An 18,993-nucleotide genomic window follows, 5' to 3' on the forward strand; every position below is an offset into this window, starting at 1 on the left:
TTGTTACTTCTGGTAATGTAGCCAAATACACCATTTTAAAGCTATTGTGGCCATAAATCTAAATCATCGCCTGACTTTGCAATTTGTTTCTTGACGCGACGTCAAAACATAAAACTCAATCGTAGCCCATTCGCAAGGAAATAAATACATTAATTTAACAACAATATGACTTTCAAGATTTGTCGAAAGATTATTAACTTGGGATTTTATATTTCAAGGTTCCTACACAAGCCTCTTTTGAGTTTTTCACTTCAAGTTCATTTGGAAGGTATTGAGTATAACATTTTGTTAGGTACTTCATAAATCCTTGAATGGCTAAGCGAACCTTCTTCGAAATGCTGTCGGCTTCTTGGTACAATGCGCACATGATTACAGTAATAAAGTATTGGTGTCCTACAGTTTCGTCTTTAGGTCTCTAATCACATCAATCAAAGCCACAGTGACCGTCGTCACACGTGCAACATACAAAGAGCCGTTTTTGAATTGCAATTTGGCGACGCCATCGAAGCCAATTTTTTTCCAATTTCAGAAGAAAACCGGTAACTTTTGGCAGTACTATACACCAATTCGTTCCAGCTTTCATTTTGACTGGATGCCGGTTTAATTTCACTGATTCCACAACCGTATTATGCTATGCACCTTCTATATGTACCTTATGAGCAGTAACGTAAAGTTCATACTTCAAGGACTACAGGAGGGTTGCGTCTTTTACCAAAAAGCAGCCGCCAAGACTCTTATTTCCTTTATATATAAAAATTGTTTTTGAGACTTTAGGAATGAAAACAATAAGCAGATACAAATTGGCGGTGTATCTGTGCTTTACTTCAATTTGATGTCCGTTTTATGATGGATGAGTGACTGCTTTTAGTTATTTGCCGCATGTTATTTCTGTGTCGAAAGATAAGATTTGAAAAACAATTTAAAAACTGATTTTCAAAATGTGTGGCGAAAGAAATATCTCGTTTTAAATAAAAATAATAAAGATATTGAAAGAAATTACTGACTGAGATATCTGTGGTCCGACAGCATGAAGCATCCAGGAAACATATGTAGTCCCCATAATTCCAACATGGACAAAATTGCAGCCTTGGACTATCTATTCGTTAATAATAGAACACATTATCAATTGAAACTTACCTCTGAGCACACTCATCGACATCGTACTCACAAAGAGTACCAGTGAAGGTGGGAGGGCATTCGCAGGTGTAAGAGTTCAGACCATCGATGCAGGTGCCTCCGTTCTGACAAAGGTGGCCGGGGCAGTCGTCAATGTCGATCTCACAGTTCTGTCCTCGATAGCCTGAAAAGAAGATCATAATTTAGAAGACATCGTAAACAGAGCCCATAATTTTATTAAAATTATTGTAACGTTTATTCTACATGAAGAGCATTAAAATGATTGAATATTCAGTAAATATCATGTCCGTTTAAATGTGATGAAAAATAATTATTGATGCTTTGGGTGGCGATAGTGACTTGACTATACATTTGATTAATTCTGCAAGCTACAGTGAATCAAGTTACTATTTTTTAAAAAGTCACTTAATGAGTGCGCTCCATGTTTTTATTCTGATATAAAGTTTGATGCTATGGTATGGTGTAACGGGCTGATGTTCGCAACTCGACGCCTATTTTGCGTGTTATAGAATTAGATATATCAGATAGACACTATACCATGTGTTGCCAGTTGGAAATTTTACATGCAAAACCTATCTACACTAAAGCAAGAGGATGATATCATATTATGACAAAATTTTATTATACCATTAATCACATAATGGGACGAGCTTAATGTTACACAGTCTAGAGTTTTCAAAGTTGATATATTAGAACGTAGAACTATTTTATAACATATTGGTGCTAAAAGCGTGATAAAAAAATTTATAATAAAAACGATTTTCATTCTTTGATTTCATTGATTCACTCTAATTGTGTGAAGTTTTAACATAAATAGATAGGATTGCTAGTTGTACTAGCAATAAAATAAGTTAAAGTAGAAACTATGAATTTTAAAGGGATTAATGACAAAACAGAACAATTAACTGTTGAGTCTTTTAAACTTCAACTTTTAAGGATCCTAAACATCAATATCTACTTAGTTCTAAATTTGTCAATAATCAATTTAAAAAGGAAAATGACACGGTGCAAAAATCTATCAGTATGATGTACCAAAGTGAAATTGAATAAGTGAAACCACGTACAGAAGGAATATAGACTCGATTTCTTATACTTCTCCGTTCCCACGATCACCACATGTTACTGTTTACCAGATATAAAAATACGACGGGCGCCTGGCTTTAAATATTTCGACGCCTTTTTTGCGCAGGCGCATGGGGATAAATATTTTAGTCAACCTAATTAAGGGGTTTAGACTTGGACGGAATCATAATCCGGTTACTAAGTTAGAATTAGTAAAAACAAAGTTAGCTTAGATGTCTACGAAACCTAAATGTGTCAGTATACTTTTGTAAATAATAGTTAATATGTAAATTTATATTGATCCTGATTCTAAGCGACGGACAAATAAAAACAATCTTGAAAATGTTGACAAAACATTTAAATAGTAAGTTAATTGCAAAACCAGAACTTATGACTATAAAAATACTATAAAATATCTCGAAAAACATGATATAAATGTTTATGGGCAACATGACAATTTAATTATGGGATCTAATTATGCATAATGGGGGCGTCGACTGACAGCTATGAAGCAGATCAATACCATAAAATAAGTAGCGGCGAAGACGTTTTGCGTATGCGCAGAAATTTGATACGCTTTTATGGTGACAAATGTTACTACTTAAGTCCCGTAGCTTATTTAGATTCACAAACGTGGGAATAGAAAATGAATCGAATTATAAAAAATAATTATAATAAATAAAATAAAAATCATATGAAATCGTTTTGGTTTGGAATAAATAAATACATAATTAAGTACTGTACTGAATGTCATTGTTGGCGTAAGTGTACACAATGATTTAGAAGCAAGTGGCTTTTAACATTTGTGTTTAATGACGTATCTTCAAAATCTCACGGGGTTACAAATGTAGAAGTACTCAATAAACCAAAGGGAATGGTGGAGCTCGTGAACACCAATAAGCCCAGGAAGATGTCGTATACGGCCACATCATACGGAACAATAAGTAATGCGAATGAAAGTAAAGGGTCAGTAGAAGACGGCACTTCAGGTTAAAGCGTTTGAGGGAATGGTTCGGCTGCAGTACCACCTCGCTCTTTATAGCGGCAGCCTCTAGGATTGCTACGATGTCGTTCAACTTCCGATAGAAGCCGAATTCAAAGAAGAAATATGATTTGGGAGAAAATAATAAGCACTGTACAAAACAAACATGGTAAAAGCTATATCAACAAATCCATTGCTCTTATATTGTAGAATATTCAAAGTATTAATTAATATGAGAATATTACTCATAACTCAAGATATCGAACTGTTACATAAAGAAATAGTTCAGTGACGTCACAACACATGTAGCCTACAAAGTATTCAAATTATGTCCGAGCTGATTGCGTGTGATAGAGCTTACATTATTCATACACCTAACACATTCTTGAGGGAACGTAATTTAAATTCATACATGTTAACATAAAGTTACTTCGGCAAATTCACCATTTTTAGATCTTAGTTATTACGTTAAATAAGGCGATTTTAGATTTGAAATCAATGAACATGAATGTTGGGTTTGACACTTCTACAAGAAGCACGAAAATAAAATGAATGCAGTGGAAATAAGAGCTTTGAGAAGAATGGTTCAAGTAATCCTGATAGACAAATTGCGGACTAGATAAGATAGAGTTGCAGTGTTGAAGAAGATGCAGTGACGAACATAGAGAAAGGGATGCTTTGGTGGTTCGGACACGTAGAGACGATGAGTGAAAGATTTGTAAGGTGAGTGTAAGCGGACAAGTGGGTAAGGTGAACTTATCACTACCAAATTGAGGACATCCTTAATAAAGACCAGGACATGAGTACACTTAACCAACAAGGCAAAAACATTAATTCGTGTTGATGAGGTGAAAGGTGTGTCAGGATCGTAGTATGTGGAAGGATGTGGTGGAAGGGTGGAGGGTTCTGCCTATCCCAATGGAAAAATAACGTGAATTTTATGTATGTAATCTTATTGTCTATATTATACTTGATAACATTAAGCCCCAAATTATTATTGGTAATTTCACGTTTTATTTCCAAATTTGAACTAAATTATATACAAACTTTAGTCTCTAAATGTAGGTTATAATAATTTCTTGAACCACAACTAAGTTAGTCTAATTTTAGTTCTGATTGAAATTTGTCCAAAAATGTTTTTGGAAATTGGAATACGAAGCTTGGTGATGCCACTTCGTTAATGTAATTCCCGATTTTAAAAATAATATCAGCCATACAGTGGTAAGAAACCTTAATTCGAAACTAATCATTTCGCACTCTGAATATAAAGGGACCCCATCAGCAAAATGACAGATTTTCTGGAGGTTTAAGGATTCTACGAACGAAATTAGTTAATAAATTTTTTTTCTTAAATTTTGGAGAGTTAGAAAATTTCACAAACACATAAGTGGTTCGTATTATTTTTAAGGTTTTTGACGTATAAATCACACGTGGCTTTATAATACCAAGAATATAGTTTAGTAACTAACCATGTCACGATGCGACTTCTTTCATCGTTATACCGCCTTTTCGTCACCGTTTTCTCTGGTTTCTGGCCACTTACTTTTGAAATTTTGAATCGTTCTCTAATTCTTTTTCTTCGTCATTCTTACTTTGCTTCGATCCGTCGTCACTCCCATCAAAATTCTCGAAGAGAAAAGACGTGTCCTTCAATCCCGTAAAACTAACTATTTATAAAGCCGCAATATTTATACGAATACAGGCCCTTTTGAGGTAAATGGTTACTTTATATTCATCCATAAGCATATATTTAGTAGCAGTAGAGTTCCTTGTGAAAGAGTTTATCCAGGGAAGTACTGCCACCTTACCTATTTCTGCGGCCAAGCAGTAATTTAAGCATTACTGCGTTCCGGTTTTGAAGGATGCTGGTAAAATTACAGGCACATGGGACTTGTGAACTTATGTCTCAGGGTGACAGGCGCGGTGTCAGTGTCTTTGAGTACCACTGCAACTGCTATTTACAGGCAAGTCGCTTAACATCAGGCGCATGACTCGTTCGCCCCATCACTTGGTATTATTAAAAAAAAGTAATAAAGAATGTGTGTTTATGACAATGACGGCAGTAAGTATATGTCACATATCTCTCTCATACTATGATTTATTTTGTAATGTTTTAAGCGCCACTTATATCTAAAAAAAAGTAAACTCACACATTACTCGGAAGTTACGGTTTGGAATTGTTTCATCATTTTCAACTGAAACATGTGTTGGAAAGATGTAACAAGTTAATCTCAGTTTCAAACATGTGTTAAATTCATTAGTGGAGTTACATATTTGTATTGAATGAAGATAGTACTTCCTGTGTAAAATATATTAATATTAACTAAACAAATGTGTAAAAGATATTAAAGATAAACAGCTTACACCAGCAGCATATATATCATTTTGTTCAAAAAGGTTTATGGTAAGAGGAATTGTTCTTATACATATGCCTATTACTGGCATACACAACTTTGTAGAAATTAATTGGTATACAACTATATACACGTTAATTGAAGAAGGAAAATATTATAAAAAATATATAATTATAAACAAAACAAGGGATCGTTCCTTTTTTTTAACAAAACAAAAATAAATATTTAAAACTTAAAACACTTACAGATTTAACGAATATAGATTTACAAATTATAATGTGGCTTCAAAATATTGTCAGCAGTTTTATTTTACACTCTTTTAGGGTATCGTTGAAGATATCCAGCTCTGGTTGTTTTACAGACAAACGGTTGTAATGGGAATACATTCTCGAGAGTGGATAATGAAAACCTAAATTAGTTCGGCATGGGGGAATATTAAAAAGTTTTGCTAAGCGAGATCTGGGCTATTTGTATGGTACTGAGAGCTTTATGTTTTCGAGTATTGCAGAACTTGATACCTCATCATTTACTAATTTATGTAGAAAAGACAAGTCAGCTATATATAATTCGTCGATTTCGTAATGTGGATATTTAAAAAAAAAATATTCTTTGGTCATAAGGATGTCTATGTGATATGTTGGGTGAAATAAACGCTACATACAAAAGGTACATTGGATTCCACACTGTGGAGGCAAATTCAAGGTGAGAGCGAACTAGACTATTACTACAGTACGATTTTCGTATCGAGTTGATTGAAATTACGCGTGTTTCGTCTAATAAAACCCAACATTCGCGCTGCCTTATGTATAATTTTATCAATATGTGCACTACATTTAAGTTTGTTGTGTATAATGACTCCTAAGTCGCGGACTTCATTGACCTTAGCTAATAGTTCACCATTCAACTGATATGCAGATGCAATAGGTTTTAATTTTCTCGTGAACGAAATGTATTGACATTTACTGGGTTAAACACCATTGTGTTATTTTATTTCGGTGAATTTGGAGAATTATTACGTCGGTCGGGTCGTAAACTGGTTAATAAATTTTAAAGTCATCAGCGAAAAATGAGATTTTACTATGCTTTACTTGTGAGGCTATATCATTAATAAAAATTAGAAATAGAAGGGGACCCAAATGAGAACCTTGAGGGATGCCACTTTTAGCATGGTAGATTTGAGATTGAGATCCATTAACAACAACGATTTGGGGTCTGTTATTAAGGTAAGACTTACACCAGTTTAATAAAACATTCTCAATGCCATACATTTCGTTTCGAAAGTAAGACGAGATGATTTACTTTGTCAAATGCATTAGACATATCTGTATAAACAACATCAATTTGCGATCCCGTATCAAGCTCAGTGGCTATTTCGGAGACAAAGGAAACCAAATTACTATCTACAGACCGACCTCTTCTAAAACCATACTGAAAATCAGATAATGAGGAACTGATGTGATTGTATATCATAGGGTTAGACAAACTTCTCGAACAATTTCGCAAAACAGGATAAAATAGATATAGGTCTATAATTTTTGACATCAGATTCATCGCCTTTTTTAAAAACAGGTACAATTCTCGCTCTCTTCCATTACTCTGGAAATTGACCTGTCTTTAAAGAATAATTGAAAATAATATATAAAGGCAAAGTAAGGGCATTACTGCAGCGTTTGATAAAGAGTGGTGGTATGTCATCGGGCCCGGCCCCCTTTTGAGCGTCAATCCTTTTAAGTTTTCAAAATTTGCGATTCACATAGTACAGCTGCATTAATCATGTTAAAAGATAGGTTTTGTATGTTTTCAATTACAGCTTAACTTTGTTAAGCGCTAAGTGCTTTAACAATGTAATAACAGGTAATACAACGTTTCCAAAATAAAATACTGACGACGATTGTAGGTGCTCCTTGGTATATACGAAACAAGGATCTGCATCGCAAAAGTACGCCGAAGCTCACGAACATAGACCACATCATCACTTGAACATAGAGGCTATAGAGTTACTAGACAAATACAAATATAGTGCGTAGACTACAAAGAACTAAACGTCTTGAGTTAGTGTACTTAAGTTATAATAGTGAATGAAATAAATATTAGTGCCAGTGTTAATAAGACTATGCTATGAACACATGAACGAAGTGTCTCCCCCTTACATAATATTAAAATATATTTTTTCAATGGGGTGTCCATTCTTTATATAAGTTACTAGTGGGATCATGTATTTGGAAGTATTAGGAAATCACGTTAAATTAAAATTGCTTTGCTTGTAAAACGGCTAGATTGTAAATAGTTATAAGGTTTTGTTTTGCCTTATAACAAATAACAAAAAAGTGCTTTAACGGCGAAGGAAAGCATTAACTTGGGCTGTGGATAATAAGAAGATACACAGAAATTTCCTTGAAGAAATATGGAGTCCCAATACGAGTGGTAGGTATGCCAAGCATGATAGTGACGACAACTTCTTCTTTTTACTAAGAATATTCATCTAAGTTCAGTAGTCGACTATTAAAGCAAATGTAGCATCATTGATGCAAGCTCAAGCATCACTCTCATTGCTATCATGCAAATTAGTAACTCCTCATGACACCAGTTAGGCCAATAGACACAAAAACTACGCATCATTTACAAGTAGCCAAATATCAACAGTCTAAAGCAATCGGAATCTAACAGTAGTTCTCATATCAATAGTACCACTAAGTTTGGAGAGCCAATCAACTAATATGTACGTTTGTACATCAGCAGTGTTAATTAAGTACACTTTAGTGTAATGTACATCTGTTCCCATAGTGTGACGTCATCATGGGAAGAGTATGTTAAGTGGAGAGGCCGGGGTACTCCTTCAGGCGTAGAATTGAGTAGAGCTCATGAATTTGGAAAGTATGTTTGGATTGTTAAGACAATACATAAACAGATCGATATTTACAAGTGTTGTTTTGTCATAAAGTAATGAACCGAAAAATAAAAATTTGAAATTTATTATCATTATAAAAAGAAATTAAGCTGACAACATCCTATACACAGAAACTAAGCGATTATTCTACAAAAAGGTAGTTATGGTCAAAAATATTTTCCTACCAAAAAAGATCACGCATTCCAGGAACAGATACCAACCCCAAAATGAAATGTCGAAACGGCAATAGACTTTTAAGTAAGTATGACATACAGGAAGCCACACATTAGAAGAATGTCTGTAATGATGGCTTAACGACTGTGCCGGCGCTTGGAATTCAGACACCCGCTAAGATGAAATAAATAGAGAGGCATGCAATATTGACTACTAATGTTTGATTATTGACTAATTTGCATAAACTGTCGCCAATATGTATAATAAATAAAAGCAATAATATGTGTATTTGATTATGGTTCGACGATAAACATTGTTAATAAAATAGAACAAGATATGTTAAAGATAAGATGTGATAAAATGAGTGACTAGGACAGAAAAATAAATGCTTTTATAGTTTGGTCGTATGGAGAAAAGGATGAATAATAGTGCAATATAATTAGATAAAAAGTAGAACGAACGTGGTGGAAACCATAAGTTACCCTCGGCGTATAGATCTCAACCAGAAGAAAGCTGTCCTTCAACAAGGAGACGTCGAAAATGCCTTGAATAACTATATACTATACGTAACAGTATACTAACGGGAGACCAGCATAGTAGTGTCTATGGATGACACAGGTATAAAGTACAAATTAATCTAAACAATGTTATTGACAATGTAAATAGAAACACATATTGGTACAACATATCTAGATATACTAAATGACAGAAAGTAATGAACATATAAACAAAAAAGATGATACAGTCCCTTTAGATTCATAATTCATAACATGTGAATAGAAGACGGAACGCAAAGATGAAATACCACACATCACGCCTTTAAAACAGCAAAAAAACATCCTTATAAAATGTACTAGATTAACACTGAATAGTGTTTTATTTGCAAGTGTGGAATAAAAATATAGTGTTCAGGATTATGTGTCCATCAGATCAGTGATTTATTCGAACTTCTGTACTCTAAGGCGTTCTAGAAACATTTGATAATGATATGTTCTTACACAAATAATAAGGCGTTTAACAACTTTGTCTATTCTCGTAACGGTGCGAACATAACGCGAATGTAATAATTAAAAAGAAACAAAGCAAAATAACAAAGTTTCACAGGTCCTTGGTGCAAAATTAGCAGGAAGTTCTCAAAAATTAATTCGTAACAATTTTAAATGTTGCAAGTAGTTTTGCAAGCGTGTAATGAAGCGAGATGCACAGGCACACCGAACTATATAAAATTGTGACGTAATCGGTTTCATCAGACGTCATTCGCGTCGTGATGTTACGTTTTTGCGAATTAGAGGCCTAATGAAGTTAATGAACTGTGTGAGATTTGTGTGGTAACAGTGGCGATAAAGATTTTGAAAAATTTTTTTTTTATTGTTACATATATTATGACTGCTTGAAAGCAAGGATGCTATTGTAGTTACTGTGATTCTAGATACATTTTCTCACCATTCGTTTCATAACTTTAATCTGATGGCAAAATCTATATATTTAATATCAACTTAACATTTCTTCCACAATTTAAAGTAAATACAATAAGAACATTATCGACTAATACTTAAGCACATAAATATAAATAGGCACATTTATAACCGACTATAGTTAAGGTAAGTGCAGCTTTCAAACTGGCCGAGTCGTGTCCGCCTGGGGCGACGGCCATAGACCATGGTATAATTTAAAACAGATACGACGGTTGTAAGAGAAACGAGTAAGATGTGAATTGGTGTGCTTTTGGAAGTTTCGAAAGATTATTTTGTAATGTTGCGTTAAATGATAAGCCTGATCATAACAAATGAACAGTTAAACGTTTCAATAACAACGTATAGTACGAAGAACAAGATAATATAAATATAATACATGAAGAAATGGAACATTTAGCAGTCAAAATTGACATACTTGAGACAGGCTACCCAAAACATTATAAGGAAATGCAAACAGGAACTCAAAAAGCCCGTGTGTCATGATAATAAAAATTAGTAAGTCACCGATAAATACACGACAAACGACCGAACCATATTGAAGCAGGTATCCCTTCCTGTGTTGAAATAAACCTGCCAAACATGTAAGTCTAGTAATTGATTCGTCACAGTCCCGACACCATGTTAACGACATACACTTTACACCTAGGGCTTTGAATAATTATGAGCATATATTTCAGGCCTAGCCGCAAATAGTCCTGGTGCGTGGGCTTGTAGTGTAGGCGAAAATACAGCTATATTGAAAGATGGGAATAACCGATTAATATAACCCGTATGCTTAACCATGTAAAGATATGCTAAAAAATAATGATCTCGTTTTGAATTCTGCTTCGAATGATAACTTTTCCATTTGGGTCCAATATCGCGACCCTTTTGACGTCAAAGCGACAAAAAAAGAGTAAATTTAGAATCAAAGGAACTGCCAAAAGAAAATTAACTTAAATGTAATACCTAAAGAATATATATTTTATAAACATTGTACACGTATACAACTTGTACTATTAAACTATACTTAACTATTGCTAACAAATAATATAGTACGAAGCAACGTTTGTCCTTTACTTCGGTTTTTTGTACGGTTGTCGTTGCGCAAATAGTAATTTTACTTCTGCTATCGCTCCGGGCAGTAAATCTGCTGAACCTAGAAACAAGTGCAAATGCTGGGCTACTCAAGTAGGCAAATACATAAGAGCAGGATTTGAATAGCCTTATTTGTAATTTTCTATGAGAGGTTTATATATAGTACGACTGGATAAATTCATGAGTCATTCTATGTTAAACTTCAAAAAGCTCATAGTATATTCGAGCGAAACAAACGACAAGATTCCAAACGACTTTTAAATACAAACGATCTTTTAAAAGATATCATCGCCAACCGAAAAGGGCACCGTTAAATACGACACTAAAGTCACAGGTCAAGCACTACCAGCAAATCGATGACAGATATAGAAATAATTGGATATCCAGCTGTGTAGATAAACTATCATTGCGCTCATAAAATTTTATGGCAATTGTTTAGTGTTTATGAAACTTATATAGTAACGGACTAAGATGTTTACCTAGTGGACCCCCAAATTAAAAGATAAAGATAGAGTCGTTATCTTGACATTCATTCAAAAATTATACAAAAATAGATGTTAATATAAGCACTTTTGTTTAATAATTAAAATACCTCATGTAATCTAAAACCGCTTAAATTTACAATTAGATTTCGCACAGTGACAGAAGCTTCAGTAATAGCAGAATTCGTTAGTATCGTAAATATAAACGCTCGTAAAGGAGTCGAATAGTAATGAATATATTAAGCCTAATAAAGCAAGTTAACGACTAGGTCTACCGTCAGTATTGCGCACTCCTGCTTAGGAAATAAACTGTTGTATATGAAACATCTGGCCAAGTAAGGAATGGTTAGGGATTCTGAGCTCACATTGACTCCATTTTCACTTTCAAATGCGATAATTATGTACTCAGCAAACTAATAGCAACCATAAAATGATTTGATTAGCAACATACAAAAACTCTCGTAGACTAGTTATCGTATTTATAATTGTAGTAGTTTTAGCAAGACATCATTCGTTAATGTGATCAAAGCATAAACAACTATAACTGCAATAGGTGAAAAGGCTCTGTGATTTCTCGAAACAGTGAACAAAACTTAGTAGCAGTAGAACTCCTTGTAGACGACTTTGTCCAGGGAAGTGCTGCCACCATACCTATTACTGCTGGCAAGCGTTTTCAAGGCTAAGGGTACTGGTGAAATTATAGGCTCATGGAACTTGTCAACTTTATATCACAGGGTGACGGACACCGTGACAATGCCCCTCATGTCTTTGCGATTTATATTTCAGCAACTGTAATGGATAGGCGTCCCATTACATGACATCATTATAATAATATATAATAACGAACACATTCATAGCCACACACAAGGGAAACACTGCAACACGGGTACCATGGACACACATATAGACAATCACAAATCCACCCAAATTACACCCAAAAGTTTTTTTTTTTACACCCAAAGTCACGAAAGAAATAGATCCAGGCCATACAAATATTTCTCCCGGCCAGGAATCAAGAAAATAAAGACTTACCAGTAGGACAATCGCATTCATATCTCAGCTGGTCTAACGGCGTGCATCTTCCCCCATGCAGACACGGCGAGGGCTCACAAGGGACGTATTCTGCATCACAGTCCCTTCCCGTATACCCAGGTTCACAGACACAGGTGTACGAGCCGTGAGTGTTGAAACACCTGCCATGGTGGCAAGGGCCTGATCCGCTGGAACACTCAATGACGTCCTCGGTACATCGAGAGCCGGTAAAACCTGCTGGGCAGGCGCAGGAGTAGCCGGCTGCTGTGGTGTTGTCTGCGACGCATCGTCCTCCATTGCGGCATGGTTGTGATGCACAGTGATCTTCGTGGGAGCATTCATCACCTGTGGACAACAATGACGTTCGGTATGTGTTAACATCAATTTTTGGGCAAGACAATAAGAGGCACAGTGAGCGAACTTGTGTCAAAAATTAAAAAAAATAATCGAATCAAAATTTCCAGCAAATAATAATACTGGGATCAATCAATCAATCAGCCTATTGCAGTCCACTGCTGGACATAAGCCTCCCCATGTGTACGCCATAGTGGAACAACACTGGGATATTTTTAGTTTTTTTAAGTGCATGAAATATAGAAGAATCCCATAATACCAATTGTACTAATTCTCACAATTACAAGGAATGTTATGTCTGTTCACTAGCCACTTGTAGATTAGTCAGCCGATGACGAATTCTGCGCCTGCGCATTGATTCAGATCCGGAGGTTTTGAAAGATTTATGTGAGACCAGTCGAGTGCGCACCTGAGTGTGAAGTGAAACTTCATTTGGTGAATCGACGTACTACCTATTACTGTACAGGAATAATAGCTAGCAACTTTATAAGAGTATTTGTAACAAAAACACCAGAAGCAAACACCCATAATGATCTCTATACGGTGCAAAATACAAAGCCGTATATCAACCATCCACACCACCCTTCAGAAAATTATATGAACTACTTGAAATGATCTGAAACTGCGCCCCAATTAATGTAAAAAGCAAAAGTGTTCGTTAATTTTAAATATTAATTCTTACGTTTTTGCAATTATTACATATTGAAACTACTTTTTCGAATCTATGTAGCGTAAATTTGCTTTTTGTTTTTTTTTTCAAACAAATCAACATTTCAAATCAGCCGTGACAATTGTAAAGGTCTTTACAATTGACTCTTGACAATTGAAAAGTTGATTAATTTGCGAAACAAATATCTGTTAAAAAATAGTTTCATTTAAAATAAAATTGGTTCAAAAATTGGTAAAACTTGTTCCACAGTATTGTACGTACACATTGAAATCGACAAAGCTGTCGAATAATTCTCAAAAAACTTTCCCGCCTGTTTCAAAATAACCAAAGACAACAACGCTGTAAAATAAAAAAAAGTTCCTTTTAATGTCTAAAAGTTAAGCAAAAAGTAAAGCAAAAACCGCACGAACTTTTCAGCCAAACCCATTAAAAATACACCAAATTTTTTTTGCCTTTTATTTTTAATCATTCTGGGATTTCAGATTTCAAGAATACCATTTGTATGTTTATTACTGGAACTTTAAGGTTAATATACTCTACCTGCCGACTTCTGCTTATAACATTTATTTTTGCCAATTTATGACAAGGCCTATAATATTATATTAGCTGGCGAATCTTAGTGTGAAATTCGCCCTTATTGCCGTGCTTAAGCGAAAATTTATTAATATGGAAACTAGATGTGGCAGTAGTATTTATTGATATGTGTAAATTATGTAAAATAAAATAAAAACATACACGGAAAGTAATCAATATTCAAAATTTTTATATTATGATTTTGTGGTACTATCTTGGACTGGAAATTTAAATGTGGAAAATAATATTTAGTTCTATCTTTAGATAATGCTAACATCGTTTATTTCCCTCATCGGATGGATATATGACATTAGCAAGGCAATAAAAGTGTATTATCTAATTGATAAACTCTTTAAAAAAAATTATGCAATTTAGATCGGAAAAAGTGGTTTTTGTTGGTTCCAATTATAACACAAACGCAAATGATTGTTCGAAGATATAACAACTCAAGATGCCTCGTTGTCAGGCGAAACAAGTGGCGAATATATTTCTGGTAGGTGTTTGTGACTGTACTTTACTGTTATTTATTTTATTAATTTTATTCCAAGGGAGGGTGGGAAAATTAACTGCATGAAAAAGATATTCAACACAAGCACAGCTATGTTACACCATTTAACATTCACTGTTACTGAAGCCGCGGTAGCCTTATGGTTTGACCTACCCGCCTCTCAAACAGAAGCCGTGAGTTCGAATCCGAGTTCGCACCTCTGACTTTCTCGGAATTTACGTGCGAAATTTAATATGAAAACCATGAGCTTTTCGGTGAAAGAAAACATAGTGATGAACCTGCACGTCGAAGAAGGTTCACAACACTCGGAAAAGTGCGAAATCCCCAACCCGCATTGGACCAGCGTAGCAGACTACGGCCTAAAACCTAGCTTGAGAGGATACCCGTGCCCAGCAGTGGGAAGTTTAAAATGGGTTGATGATGAGGAATCACCACTGGATTCGCGGGGAAAATTAATTTACTTTCATTTTAATTAACATGGACTTCCGCAAAAACACACCATTAACAAAATTGAAAACAATTTGAAAGAAATTATGTCAGCAACTGAATGAACATCCCAACAATTAAGGAGAATTGTAAGAGAGCCAATGACCTACTATAACGAAATCAAGACAGGAAATTAAGGTCATGACTCACTTGCGCAGACGCAATTGATTAGCACCACACTCCAGAAGTGTGAGTGAAGATACATTCATCAATTTTGATATTGAGTTGTTTATAGAATTGTATTGTTTGTGAGAAATCTGTTTTATTGTATTTCTGCCCTTCTTGTCATAAATGCGTTTCCGATCTAAAAAATCCGTTTATAGGAGTTATAGATCTCGTTTTGCTGATTCCAGATACGTTAATGAGTCATTTTAATTAAAATGTCGATTACGTTAGTTATGATATGGACCAAATAACCCGAGAGGACTGCTAAAGGCTGCTCGATACTACAGATCGTAACTCTGAAACAGGTCAAAATTCCGTCTTATATCTAAGTTGTTGACGAGTATGTATACCTAGGACAAACCGTCCAATTAGGCAGAGCCAACTTCTAGAAAGAGGTCAATCGTCGAATCCGACCCGGTTGGACAACTTTCGGGAAGCTCCAGGTCCTCTCGTCCGCAATACCGCAGTCCATGAAGACAAAAGTCTTCAGACAGTGCGTGTTGCCAGCGATGACCTACGGCTCTGAGACGTGGTCATTTACAATGGCCTTCATAAAAAAGCTCAAAGTTACTCAACGAGCTACGGAGCGAGCAATGCTCGGCATTTCTCTACGTGATCGAATCAGAAATGAGGAGATCCGTAGAAGAACGAAAGTCACCGACATAGCTCGAAGGATTAGAAAGTTGAAGTGGCAGTGGGCACATGACTCGTAGAACTGACGGCCTTTGGAGCAGAAAGGTTCTCGAATGGAAACCACGAACCGGAAGGCGTTTGGTGGGACGGCCCCCTACTAGATGGACATATGACCTGGTAAGGGCGGCGGGTAACCGATGGACGCACATCGCGCCCGATCAGCTGGTCTGGAAAACTTTGGGAGAGGCCTATGTTCAGCAGTGGACGTTTTCCGGCTTATATGATGATGACGATCTAAGATGGCGCTGGAAGTAGTTTATATTACGTAAATGGCCGTGGATATCAATTAATTTCTCTTTAAAATGAAATATGAGAAGTCAGTTTTTTTTTGTAATAAGTATTATTCAAATATTGATCATGAGCTAAAATTATTTTCTGAACTTTGACAAATATACGTCTCAATAGATGGCATTGTGTGTTACAAACTAATTTACAAATTACTGCTTCCTAATATGAGTAGATGACGCTAATCCTAATCAAAATGAAAGAACAGCCGGCGTTATCCATAAAATCGTTGCAATAAGCGCCATCTAGTTGGTTTGTTTGGTTTTACTAGAAATTAGAGTAGCTTTGATACATTGCAGCTTGTCAACGTAAACTAATTAGTAACAAAAAATAGCTATTTGGTACTCGGCGCGACATCTGGTGTACCAATAGATACTAAATACCCGACTACGCTGTCTTGTGTCACGGTTCGCAGTCCAATTTAAAAAAGATCGCAGTCATTTATCTGGAGTCCAAAATTGGTAGGTCATATTGATCAAATACATTCTTTCTGTGATAAAGAAAATCCGTAAAACAAATCAATCAGTATTGAAATACACTTCCGGACACATAATTCGAGCCACCTTGCATTTTTGTTGTTAAATGTCTTGACCTTAATGTTTGATTGATCAACAACTATAACGCAGTTTTCAAACTGGCGAATCATTTCAATAAGACGTCGTTGAAAATTTGTATTTGTACAACCGGAGAAAACATTTCCTTCGATCATAACAATGTTTATGAATTCTAAATCTACATATAAGAATAAAATTTCAAAGTGGGTCGAATTATGTGTCTGAGAGTGTATAATATGGTTGTGGAGGTTAGTCCCAAAATCTCAGGTAATCCATTCCCGGGCAGAAAAAATCGCCATGAGTGAGCAGGTACAAGGGAAAACAAAATCTGAGATTTTGGTTACTACCAAATAATATTTTATTTAACGTACTTATACATATATTTCTTAATCATAGATTTCTCATAGATGGCGCTACGGCAAAAAAGTCGTTAAAAACTAAAAACAAAGATCTGCAACAAACACATGAAAAAATTCGTGACGTCTGTTAGTTCGGTCCGTGGTGGCTGGCATAGCATCTGGCACGGTTTCCTGGGAGACGTTGGTTCGAATCCAACCGGATCAAAGTGATTTTTTCCAAGTGGTCGATCTTTGTTTAATAATTATAACAAACTAGTGAGGTAATTTCACAAAAAATAATTTAATATCATGGTGGTGAAATATCTTGACATTCAATAAATAAAACTAAGTAAACATTTAGCAAATTTAATTGAAAAAATCCCTATATTTGAGCCGCAGGACCCATGACTCATTACTCAGAGCCCAACGGAGGCAGATCTAAAAATAATAGCAATATCCTGGAGGATCGCAATTACGCCGTATAAAGCCGGCAACGACGACGCAGACGCAGCGCATTGGAGCTTTTTTGTATAAATTGCCTCTTACTATGGCGACTTGTTAAAATAAACTACACAAATTGTATGGTGCAAGGAATAAGAGTTCAATGAAGATATGGAAAACAATACCTATTATGTGCTAAAGAACATAAGATTTCAATTCAAATGAACAATCTACACTTTCCTAAATTTCAAAAACGTAAATAAATTAATAATGCAATAATAATGTTATTAAGAACTTGAGGTTTCCCTATAATATGAGCACCAAATGGAATTCACTTCGGACCACTACCCAGTTACCAAACTTTACCTTATCTATTTCTACCGCCAAGCAGTAATATAAGCATTACTGTGTTCTGGTTTCCACAGGTAAGTATGCTGGTGAAATTATAGGAACATGGGATTTGTCAACGCATGTCTCAGAGTGACAGACGCAGTGGCAATGCCCCACAGATCTTTGCGTTTTAAAGCTCTGAGTGGCACTGCAACTGTTATAGGCAGGCATGTTACCACCAGAGCCATGACTTGTTCTTGACGCGAAGGCGGAATCAAATCACGCAATTCCATCGCACATCCGTGATATATCCTGTAGAATACCGATAAGCTGGCAACTCTACGGCGGTGTTCAAGGCTCTGCAGCTTCGCCTCTACTAATTCCGAGTGACATATAAGCCTCTTAGCGCGTTTGTCTATTGAATTCCAAGGTGGCCAGTTGGTATTTAGCAGAGCCATCTCATTAGTGGCAGCAGTACTCCATACACAATCGGACTCGTGCTTTTAACGACACTGTAGCTCTTTATATCCGTAAAGCAACCTATAAATGATTAATAATATAGATCTTTCAATTACATTATCATCATGATCATCATCATTCCAGCACGTTAACACCCTTCACTGAATATAGACCTCCTTCTTTGCAGCCCCGCTTGTGACGATCGACCTCCTTCATCGTCATCCTACTATTTTATCACCCTCTGTACTGATCCCTGGCCACTTTTCAAATTTTGTATCGTTCTCAAATTCTTTTTCCTTCATTATTCTAACATTGGTTCATTCTGTCACCACTCTCATCAAAATTCTCAAAGCTAGAGTGCTAATTATCATCATGTAAAACTCCTACGTTAGTAGGGAGTGTTTTATATTGTTTGTACCTTTTTTATATCAATGCATTATTTTGTTACAGCCTTTTTTTTCCTCTTCTAACAAAT

The 18,993-nt window shown here is 35.5% G+C and overlaps 1 protein-coding gene across 8 annotated transcripts in view; it reads right to left on the minus strand.

Moving 5' to 3' along the window:
* LOC113233188 (neurogenic locus Notch protein) overlaps positions 1 to 18,993 on the minus strand; it is a 203,160-nt gene that overhangs the window by 48,340 nt on the left and 135,827 nt on the right. For all 8 annotated transcript variants that reach the window (XR_003310680.1, XR_003310679.1, XM_026468212.1 and 5 more), the window contains exons 4-5: positions 12,663 to 13,007; positions 1,138 to 1,300 (exon numbers count right to left, since the gene is read on the minus strand). Coding sequence is in view for 6 of the 8 variants with exons in the window: in XM_026468212.1 (XP_026323997.1) it covers positions 1,138 to 1,300; positions 12,663 to 13,007 (508 nt within the window). In the remaining 2 variants the exon portion in view is untranslated. The remainder of the gene's footprint in view (positions 1 to 1,137; positions 1,301 to 12,662; positions 13,008 to 18,993) is intronic.

The sequence above is a fragment of the Hyposmocoma kahamanoa genome, unplaced genomic scaffold (genome assembly GCF_003589595.1).
Source record: "Hyposmocoma kahamanoa isolate Upper Pololo Valley unplaced genomic scaffold, ASM358959v1 78, whole genome shotgun sequence".
Lineage (NCBI taxonomy): Eukaryota > Metazoa > Arthropoda > Insecta > Lepidoptera > Cosmopterigidae > Hyposmocoma > Hyposmocoma kahamanoa.